This window comes from Mandrillus leucophaeus, unplaced genomic scaffold (genome assembly GCF_000951045.1).
Source record: "Mandrillus leucophaeus isolate KB7577 unplaced genomic scaffold, Mleu.le_1.0 Scaffold39, whole genome shotgun sequence".
NCBI lineage: Eukaryota > Metazoa > Chordata > Mammalia > Primates > Cercopithecidae > Mandrillus > Mandrillus leucophaeus.
The window spans coordinates 4,904,062-4,914,749 of record NW_012104142.1 but is presented as its reverse complement, the minus strand read 5'-3'; the positions used below and the strand labels follow the sequence as shown (position 1 = coordinate 4,914,749).

Here is a 10,688-nt window from a genome sequence, read left to right as displayed (position 1 = left end):
AAAAAAAAAAAAAATCATACTTCACCTCTGCCCTGGATCACAGCACGGCAAAAGCAGGAATAACCTCTCCTTTATTTTTTAAGGTGTGATTGCCTCGACAGGGGTGGATGACAATAGGAGGAAAGGTGAGAGGTAAATTAGTTTTAGTTAACGAGAAGGATAAAGTAAACTCTAGTCACTTATAATCCTTCTTCTAGTCTCAGCCCTGACACTACCTCCTCTGTGAAGTCTTCCTCAGCAAGCATTAAGTCTGCCTTCTCTGCTCGCTCTCCTTGCACTGAGTACTATTGATCGCCCTAGTTTCTCCGCTGTCATCTCACGGTCTCCCCAGCGGACTGTGAGCTCCACGAGGAAAGGACAGCGCCCTTTAGTATTTGCCTTCTCAGCGTTGCGCCTGGGCAGCAACGCCTGCAAGATGGATGGATGGTGTAGCATTTCTCTTGGAGCGCCTGGGATTCGCCCAAAACTTCTGACTCCAGCACGGATCGCACCGTCACGCCCACAAGACACCACGAGAAACGCCTCTTTTGCAGCAGTTTAAGGTACGTTAGGGGTCACCGTGTTGCATTGTGGGAAGTATAGGGCGGCAAGCGGAAGAGGCGGGGCGAGTGGACCATCCGCTTCCGGAGTCAAGGTTTTCGGGCTTTGGACGGCTAGGCGGTGCGGCCTGCAGTTTGTTTCTGTCTGTCTTCTGCCTTGCTAAGGCCGTAGAGCTGGTGCGTGCGGGTAGCGGGGCGCTCCGAGGAGCCGTATGCCGGCGGCGCCATGGTCCACCTCAGTAAGTCATCGGGTCCCCGCGAGACGTACCGGGCGGTCACGGGGCTCGGGAGTTCGGGGCCGGGTGGGGCGGTGCTCTCCCAGGCGCGATGGAGGCAACCCGAACCTGAATCAGCCACACTGCCTTACATTTGATCCTCCTCTCAGTTTTTTCCCCACTTAATCACTGGTGAAAAATTTCCACCCCACTGAAGCAGCTAAGGTTCGCACAAGGTCACAGAGCCTAGTGAATGGGAAGCCCATGCCGAGTGGGTTTGGGTATGAGGAGGAGGTCATTGCTGGCTGGAGTGGCCAAGAGGGGTTTCACAAAGAAGAATAGCATCTAAACTGAATTGACAGGAATAGATTGGAAGTGAGACATTTCAGTGGAAAAAGGAAACTGTGCTGTCTGTGTCATTTTGCCCTTTCTGTGCTGTTTTTTTTTTTTGTGTGTGTCCTAACCACCTGCTTTTCTACAGGTCCTCTCCTCTACAAGTCCTACCGTGGGGGCCACTTAACCATCCGCCTTGCCCTGGGTGGCTGCACCAACCGGCCCTTCTACCGCATTGTGGTTGCTCACAACAAGTGTCCCAGGGATGGCCGTTTCGTAGAGCAGCTGGGATCCTATGATCCATTGCCCAACAGTCATGGAGAAAAAATCGTTGCCCTCAACCTAGACAGGATCTGTCATTGGATTGGCTGCGGGGCCCACCTCACTAAGCCTATGGAAAAGCTTCTGGGTAACTCAGTTCTGGTCATATCTTATTGAGGGGATTTTAAACTGAAGTCAGCTCCAGGACAGTGGGTATAAGAATGATTTTTGGCGGGGCATGGTGGCTCATGCGTGTAATCTCAGCATTTTGGGAGGCCGAGGCGGGTGGATCACTTAAGGTCAAGAGTTCGAGACCAGCCTGGCCAACGTGGTGAAACCTCGTCTCTACTAAAAAAAAAAAAATTAGCTGGGCGTGGTGGCACACGCCTGTAGTCCCAGCTATTGGGGAGGCTGAGGCAGGAGAATCACTTGAACCCAGTAGTCGGAGGTTGCAGTGAGCCAAGAGCGCATCACTGCTCTCCAGTCTGGGCAACAGAGGGAGATTCCATCTCAAAGAAAAAAAAAGAATTATTTTCATTCCCTCTACACTGCTCAGGACTGAAGTGGGAGCTGAAGTTGTGATCTAATTGGCATTTTGAATCTGGAGGCCCCTTTTGTGGACTCCTTTGTAAGACTTTTTGGGTGACTGGTATTTTATGCTAAAAATGGGAATGGTATGTTTTGAATGGTCATCTGTCAGTTTATCTTTTTTAAAGTAAGGGGAATATTATTAGGAAGTAGACATCTACTGTCTCCTTGCTGGGGAGAAGCAGTAGAGTTTGGCAAGTGAGGAGCATGGTTTGCATCCATGCACTGGGTCAGATCTCAGACCTCAGTTCTGTGAGACAGAGTTCCTAGGGAAGCATTGGCTTATACGGTGTTATAATAAGTGAAAAATCTGTTGCTTTTAGGTCTTGCTGGCTTTTTCCCTCTGCATCCTATGATGATCACAAATGCTGAGAGACTGCGAAGGAAACGGGCATGTGAAGTCCTCTTAGCTTCTCAGAAAACAGATGCAGAAGCTACAGATACAGAGGCTACAGAAACATAAGTGAGCTGACTTTAGTGAGCATAGCAGTGGGAACAGAGTCAAGGTTCTCTTGAAACACTCTGCAGAGATCTTAATTTTGTTAGATTTGGAGTTCAATAAATGGAGTATCCTGAGTTGTCCTTGCTCTTCTGGCCTGACCTGCATAGGGCCCATGGAGAGATTTATTCTTGTGTGACTTAGCGCTGGATGTGGGTACTAATTAGCTTTTTTGGACTTTGTCTTGGGATAGACAGTGACTGTGGGAGGATTGGACTTTTGAGTGGGGCTCTGGGTCTCTTGGACAACTTTACAATCTACTGGCTTCCAAGACATCCTGCTTCAAAACCCCCAGCCAGACTATTCACGGCCTGTTCAAATCTTCATGTTCATCTCGCAAGTGTAAGAACAGTTACCTTTCTTACTGATTTTGTAATTGGAGATTCATATTGTCTTGCTTAATGCATATTCTTTTTTTTTTTTTTTTTTGAGATGGAGTCTCGCTTTGTTGCCAGGCTGGAGTGCGGTGGTGCAATTTCAGCTTACGGTAATCTCCGCCTCCTGGGTTCAAGCGATTCTCCTGCCTCACCTTTCCGAGTTGCTGGGGAGCTACAGGTGTGTGCCACCACACCCAGCTAACTTTTTTATTTTTAGTAGAGATGCGGTTTCACCATGTTGGCCAGAATGGTCTTGATCTCCTGATCTTGTGATCCGCCCACCTTGGCCTCCCAAAGTGCTGGGATTACTGGCGTGAGCCAGCACTCCCGGCCTTAATGCATATTCTTAAATACACAAATGTAAATTTGTTATGAAAATTGCTTTTGGGGTTTAATAACCTACCTTTTAAGAATGAGAAACTGCTGGGCTTAAGGGAGTTCAGAATGAATCAAGATTGAACCATTCAAATGTGGCTGTGATTTCTGCATATATCATAGATGGGATCCTTCTGAGAATACTGGAATAGGGAATTAGGACACCAAGCCAATTCAGCTGTGAACCTTATTCTTGTACTTTTCTTTCTTGCTGGTAATTTTATGGAGACGGTTAAGAAACCTGCTCTGTGTTAAGATAAACTGTATACCAATAATTTTGACAACCTGTGATGAGTGATGCATTTTACTTCCTGTATCTTTTCCTTCCTACCTTGATGCCAGTAATTTATAAGGGATCTTACAGTTTGAATGTATTTGAATAACTTCAGTATACTTTAGCTCTACTTTTTTATTTGACTCACAACTATCCATAGGTCTCAAGCATTCCCATGTGTTTTAAAAGCCTGAAGTCAGTGAGATGAAATTCAACATCAAGAATTTGAAGTAACTTGTGAGGAAATAATATAAAGATACCATTGGGGCAATGGCTCACACCTGTGATCTCAGCACTTTGGGAGGCTGAGGTGGAAGGATCACTTGAGACCAGTTTGAGACCAGCCTGGACAACACAGCAAGACCTCATCTCTACAAAAAATTTAAAAATTAGCTGGGTGTGGTGGTGCTCACACATAGTTCCAGCTACTCAGGAAGCTGAGGCAGTAAGATCACCTGAGCCCAGGAGGCCGATACTTAACAGTGATTGTTCCGCTACAGTCCAGCCTGGGTGACAGCGTAAGACCCTGTCTCAAAAAGAAAAGAAAACATTACATAATTTGGCTATAGCATAATAATTAATTTGATTTTCTGGTTTTTTGAAAATTTTAGTTGCAATAAAAGAGTATTTCAATGTGCTATTTCAATTTTCAGTAGCAAATGTGTATATAGAAAAATGTTAAAATTGATGTATTTGAGTACCTTAAAAAATATGAGAAACTGGAAGAAAGATAATATCGTAAAGCACCTACATATGTCCTAGGCCTTTTATGTACAGGATTATTCGTGACGATTGTAAGGCATGAAGGCAGGTAGGATTATCTCTGTTTTACAGATAGGGAAGCTGAGGCCTAGAGGTGGAAACTTGCCCAGTGATGTAAGATTTATACCCCAGTTGTGCCCTCCTGGAAAGCCCTTCCCAACATATTATGTTGTCCATAGAGGGGAAAAAAATGAGCAAAGACAGATGTCTTAACTCTGTTATGTGACTAAGATATAGGAAATTTATAGAGGAGGTTCTATCAATGTGCCCACTTATTTTGTGTTTTATGTTCTGAGAACGATTACCAGCCATCTTAAATTCTGTGGTTGGCAAACCCCCCCCCCGGGGTTGTTGCTGGTTGGCCCCTGCTTGCTTTGAGACTTTGATGCCAGGGCAGGTTGAGAGGAACTGACTTCAGCTGAGTTTGATCTTGGATGTGGGAAAGAGAAATGCTTTGAAAATCATGGCAACCCTGGGAGGTTTAAAAGATACTAATGTATCCTGGAGAGTTTGAGGCTTTGCAGAAACTTATTGGCAGAGCAGAATGATTCTGAAAAATGCTAAATCAGTCGGGATAAGATTTGATAAGGTATTTTTCTGCCAACTCGGGTATTCACTTAGTATTGTTTATCCTTTGTCTAATACATGTATACGCATACTTCCTTTGTGAGCTGCTCCTACTTCCTGTTTATCCTTTGTCTAATACATGTATACGCATACTTCCTTTGTGAGCTGCTCCTACTTCCAAAGTTTTATCCCCAGCTTCATCCTTGCTTTGGGTCTCCAGGCCCAAGTTTCTCACCATCTCTTGGATGATTGCTCCAGCCTACCCTGGTGCCACCTGGGATCCAACATGTTCAAACCCAGCTGTGAACTTCACAGATTATTAAAAGAAAGCGCCTTTGCTTCAGCAGTTTGTTAAGACGGGGGCTTGGGTCATGTTACCTCCACCAATGTGTAAGGTGAAAGTCCTGTTAGGTAAGAGTTTTTGTGTTTTGTGCTTTTTGGGTTTCAGTATAGAGTTTTTCCTGCAGGGCTAGAGGGAAAGTACCCCAGCATTTCCAACCAGTGGGGTGCAAAATTATTTGGGCCTACAGCTTTACCTGTTCCTTTCAGGAACATTTTTGAAAAAAAATCTGTTGAACCATGTGAAATTGCTGAATGCTGATGTTTGGCCATTTTCTACTTAAAAAATAGGCCAGCAGTTTGTAAATTCAAGCTAATATATGAACTTTTTGAAAAAGCTGTTCTGGGACACTAAAAGGTAAGACGGACGCCAGATTTCCAGAGCAAGGGGAGGAGAGAACCAAGCAACATCACTTCCTTGAAGACCTGGCTTCTGCGCGCGGCCGGCCTAGGACTCCGACTCCACGCGCCAGTGTTATTTACTCGGGCCCGCGCCCGCCTCGTCACGGCTCGTTTTGCGGCCGCCGTAAAGCGCGGATGCGCGCCGGCGGGGAGGGGTGGTCACGCCCCTTCAGTGCTTGTGACGCAGGCGCCCTGGGCATTTTGGGCGGGAAAAAGAAGCAGTCCTGGGTTGTACCCGGCACGGTTGGCAGCAGCTGCTTCCTCTGAGGTCGTATCCCTGCCCGGCATGGGGCTGCTGGAGCTTTGCGAGGAAGTGTTCGGCACCGCCGACCTTTACCGGGTGCTGGGTGTGCGACGCGAGGCTTCCGACGGCGAGGTCCGACGAGGCTACCACAAGGTGTCCCTGCAGGTACACCCGGACCGGGTGGGCGAGGGCGACAAAGAGGACGCCACCCGTCGCTTCCAGGTATGCAGGGTCACGCCCCGAGGCCGACGGGCCGCCAGGATGTCCCCAGCCTTTTGGCCGCCGGGCCCCGTCCCGGGGGAGCGCGCTGAGCTCCGCTTGGCGCCGCCTTCTGATCTTTATTTCTCGCGCCGCGGTTTCGGTGGGAGGAGCAGGGGCGATTTACGGATACTCTCTGCCCTCAGATCCTGGGAAAAGTCTATTCCGTTCTCAGTGACAGAGAACAGAGAGCAGTGTACGATGAGCAGGGAACAGTGGACGAGGACTCTCCTGTGCTCACCCAAGACCGAGACTGGGAGGCGTATTGGCGGCTACTCTTTAAAAAGGTAAAGGACTCTGGAGATTTCTTCATGGCTATTACCATCCATCAACAAACCTTTATTGACTGCCTCTAAGATCTTGTATTTTGTGTTAATTTTGTAGGAATTAGAATTTTTGAGTTTGGCCTTGAAATATAAATACACGCACACTTACTGAAACAGGCTTTAAATTTCCTGTTAATGTGATTGTTGCACTGAAAAGGGCAGATTTATTTTTTTTGCAGGATGTTCTTTATTTTACGTATCCAAATGTAAGTCCTGATTCTGGATCTCCTTTCACCGTTGGAAACTTCTCTGGTCCCTAGTTAGCAGATATGAAGATTGGATTTAAAAAGGAGGACTCCGGAAAAGCTTAAGCATAGAAAATTTGGTTCAATAATTTCAACTCAAGCAACTGTTGCATTGCAGCAATTCAACACCTAACTCTAGTTTTACTAATGTATCTTTTATTTAAAGTAAAATCCTCAAAGTTAAAGCAAATCTCCTTTGTTATCAGATATCTTTAGAGGATATTCAAGCTTTTGAAAAGACATACAAAGGTTCGGAAGAAGAGCTGGCCGATATTAAACAGGCCTATCTGGACTTCAAGGGTGACATGGATCAGATCATGGAGTCTGTGCTTTGCGTGCAGTACACAGAGGAACCTAGGATAAGGAGTATCATTCAGCAGGCTATTGACGCCGGAGAGATCCCATCCTATAATGCCTTTGTCAAAGAATCGAAACAAAAGATGAATGCAAGGAAAAGAAGGGTAAGATTTTGAATACTGTTGATTTATATTTTGACTGCTTCCAAAAAGGATTTGAGGGTATTTACAGCAGTGGAAGTAAATATAAAACTCCAGAAGTAAGGACTAGGGTTAACTTGATCTACAGTTCTGATCTAATAAAATGGGCATACCAGTTCATCAAGGAAACCTTTTTCTAGTATGTTGTGCTTAAGATGATTTTTATTGCATAGATTGTTTAAAATTACCATCGTAAAGTAGCGCTGAAATCTTTTTTCTTCTGGGCCAATTCTTATAGCATTGCTGAGGCATTTCTCAGGAGATAAAGTTAGTGGAACCCAGGTACACAGGATGGGCAGTGATCCTTACTCGGTTGAGGGGGTAAAAAGAGAATGACAGAGACTGTCTTGTTAAAAGTGCAGATTTTTGGGCCTTTGCCCAGAGTTTGATTCTTGAGTTGAACACAGAATTTCTTTTCTTTCTTTTTTTTAAAGAAAAACTTCAGCCGTCCCCAACCATTTTGGTACCAGGGACCTGTTTTGTGGAAGACAGTTTTTCCAGTGACAGTGGGGGTGAGGAGAGTTGGGGGGGTAGTTCAGGATGAAACCTTAGATCATCAGGCATTAGATTCTCTTAAGGAGCACACAACTTTTAGAACCGTTGCTGCCCTCATGAGTGCCCTCAGGAACTTTTCTGCAGCTTTTACATAGGAGATGCATGCGGAGAGAAAGCTGACGTTTTTGATTCCGGTGAAAATTCAAAGGGCCTGTTTTGCCTAAATAAGCGGCTGACCTTTCTGGTGAGCTGAGGGGAGCAGTGGAGTGTATATCAAGAGCATTTTGGTTCATAGGCTACACCTGCTAAGACTCAAGCTGACAGTCAAATCTTAAGTTGTTCATTTCCTGAGATGAAACAGCACAGCTGCATTCACAGTAGACTGTTAACTTGAGAAACTTCCCTAGAGTTTGAGGAGAAAAATGGCATAGTTTTGAGAGACTGTTCAACAAACCTTGGGGGATGCTGAATTTAAAGAGATAATTTGAATACAAGGAAATGGGTGTCTTATTGGGATGGGGATTCTAATGTATCATCATCCTCAGTATTAATAGCATTAATTGCTAGTTAGAAAATTTACAAGGGGTGTTGGGGCATCTTATAGTTGTTACCCTAAGGTGTGCTTGTGGTATTTTTTAAACAATGTTCTAGGAACACTTGGCAAAGGAAGGCTGTTTTGAAATCAGGTAAGTAAATGTTAAAACTGAGTTTATTGATGTTGTTTCTTCTGACTAACCAGAAGTCATTTTAAACTGGGGTTGTTCACAAGGCACCACCAGTCCCATGTAGTAAATTGGGTTTCCAGGGGAGGAATTGGAAGTACTTGTATCCTGGCAATTGCATCATTTTCTTTCTTTCTTTCTTTTTTTTTTTTTTTTCCTTCTTTTTTCTAAGAGATGGCATCTCACTCTATCATCCAGGCTGGAGTGCAGAGGCATGATCACAGCTCAGTGCAGCCTCGAACTCCCAGGCTGAAGCCATCTTCCCACCTCAGCCTCCCTAGTAGCTGGGACTACAAGCACATACCACCACACCAGGCTCATTTCTTTTATTTTTTGTAGAGATGAGGTCTCTCTGTGTTACCCAGGCAGGTCTCAAACACCTGAGTTCCAGTAATCCTCTCACCTTGGCCTCCCAAGGTATGGAGATTACAGGTGTGAGCCACCATATCTGGCCTCATGTTCCCTTTTATCACCATGTGATTTATGAGTGCCAAAGTACTTCCTACCTCTAGTAAGTAGAATTGGGGAAAAAACAAATGGTAATTGGAATCGGAGGATCTATGCTTGCTATCAGCATTGTTGCCTTTTAATGAATGACATAGTTATGTAATTCTGTTCATTTTGTCTATTCATATAATCCTCAAATTGAAACAGTATTATAGATTTGTTTTTGGGAAAGAGAATGTATTTTAAGCATTTTCTGGTGGCCCTGAGTCTCATGTGAGTTTCTGTTTCAGGCTCAGGAAGAGGCGAAAGAAGCAGAAATGAGCAGAAAGGAGTTGGGGCTTGATGAAGGCGTGGATAGCCTGAAGGCAGCCATTCAGGTAAACTTGGCAGTTTGTTGCCACATCTTTAATGATCTGATTCCTATTGCTAATATTTTCTTTGGAATGTTGTATTTTGTTTTCTTCTTTTAAGACATAAGTCGCATACCATCCGTTTGTCCTTTTAAAGTGTACAGTTTGGTGGTTTTTAATGTATTTACAAAGTTTTACAATTATTAACACCAATTGTAGGACATTTTCACCATTCCAAAAAAACTCCTACCCATTAGTAGTTACTCCACTTTTCCAGCCCCTGGGCAACCACTAAGTACTTTCTGTCTATGGATAATGTTGTGAAAGCTTGTGTTTTAACTTCTCAAACAGAGCAGACAAAAGGATCGGCAAAAGGAAATGGACAATTTTCTGGCTCAGATGGAAGCAAAGTACTGCAAATCTTCCAAAGGAGGAGGGAAAAAATCTCTCAAGAAAGAAAAGAAATAATGGAATTTTTCTCTTCAAAGGTCCTTAGGTGTAAATTGATGCCATCGTAGGCAAGGTGCAGGCAAGATTTGAAGGCAAAAGTCAACTCTTGAGAAAAGGTGTCTTTCCAGCCTGAATTTTTCAGATTGACTAGACCAAGCATCTTAGTATTTCCTAGAAAGCACTTGACATTGTGTGAGGTCTTACCAGAAGGAACTTGGTGGTGACGGTTGGGAGGGCGGAGGGAGGTAGTGTCCTTCCTGACAGCACTTGCCTCCATAGATCTTCGGTACACAGAACTCTTATCTAAGATGTGGTTCTGTTCATGCTGTTTTCTGCAGTGTGCGTGTCTGTTAGATTAGGCTCTCTACCCAGCTAGAACATCTTCCAAATACTTGCTGGACAGCTGTCTTCCACATACTTCCCAGTTTACATTTGGTCTTAATGATCTTGAATAGACCCTCTCTTCATTTTACTCAGCCAGGTTTTGTACTGATGTACGGGTGTTAAATTACTTCCAGCATTTTTGTAAGAGTTGTATATGATTAAATAAAAAAAGTAAAACATGATGATTAAGTTCTGGGGGCTTTGTAAATGATCCCAGTAAAAATGTGACCTAGAAGAAATGCGAATGGTGTTTAGGATGAGAGAAAAGTGGAAAACAATAGCCCCTGTCAGCTTTATAATAGAGAGCTTGGTTTCCCTAGCATAGAGAGATGTGTGTTGTAGTCCTGCCACTGATTGCTGAATGTCTTTCACTGAGCTTGTCTGAATCTGTCTCCTTTTATAAAAGTTATTACATCAAAACAAAGAGTGAAATACAAACTTGTCAAACTGTATGTATTAAATATGTCCAGTTTTCTGGTTTAAAAAAAATTGCACCAGCTTTGAGGGAAAACAAGGTGAGGGAATTGGGCTAAATGACTTCTTAGAGGCCCCTTTCTGACTCTTTAACTTTGAAAGGCAAGCCATATTGATCTAATTGTTTGTTTTGTTTTGTTTTTTTTGAGGCGGAGTCTGGCTCTCTTGCCCAGGTTGGAGTGCAGTGGCCAGATCTCAGCTCACTGCAAGCTCCGCCTCCTGGGTTCACGCCATTCTCCTGCCTCAGCCTCCCGAGTAGCTGGGA

General features: G+C 44.3%; 2 protein-coding genes across 2 annotated transcripts in view; both read left to right on the top strand.

Annotated features, from left to right (window-relative positions):
- Nucleotides 1-4,099, top strand: part of MRPS16 (mitochondrial ribosomal protein S16) — a 4,823-nt gene extending 724 nt beyond the window's left edge. The window contains exons 2-5 of the mRNA XM_011991128.1: nt 658-778; nt 1,236-1,496; nt 2,260-2,994; nt 3,131-4,099. Coding sequence (XP_011846518.1) covers nt 766-778; nt 1,236-1,496; nt 2,260-2,399 — 414 coding nt within the window. The 5' untranslated portion in view covers nt 658-765 and the 3' untranslated portion in view covers nt 2,400-2,994; nt 3,131-4,099. The remainder of the gene's footprint in view (nt 1-657; nt 779-1,235; nt 1,497-2,259; nt 2,995-3,130) is intronic.
- An 830-nt stretch (nt 4,100-4,929) lies between these two features.
- On the top strand, nt 4,930-10,132 carry DNAJC9 (DnaJ (Hsp40) homolog, subfamily C, member 9). Its single transcript, XM_011991130.1, has 5 exons — nt 4,930-5,997; nt 6,180-6,320; nt 6,811-7,065; nt 9,056-9,142; nt 9,467-10,132. The coding sequence occupies exons 1-5, from the start codon at nt 5,818-5,820 to the stop codon at nt 9,581-9,583; spliced, it is 780 nt and encodes a 259-aa protein (XP_011846520.1). The 5' UTR covers nt 4,930-5,817; the 3' UTR covers nt 9,584-10,132.
- Nucleotides 10,133-10,688: the final 556 nt, after the last annotated feature.

Coding starts and splice junctions, on each gene's coding strand:
- DNAJC9 (XM_011991130.1), top strand. CDS start 5,818: ATGGGGCTGCTGGAGCTTTGCGAGGAAGTGTTCGGCACCGCCGACCTT. Junction 5,998..6,179: donor ACGCCACCCGTCGCTTCCAG/GTATGCAGGGTC, acceptor CTCTGCCCTCAG/ATCCTGGGAAAAGTCTATTC. Junction 7,066..9,055: donor TGAATGCAAGGAAAAGAAGG/GTAAGATTTTGA, acceptor TTTCTGTTTCAG/GCTCAGGAAGAGGCGAAAGA.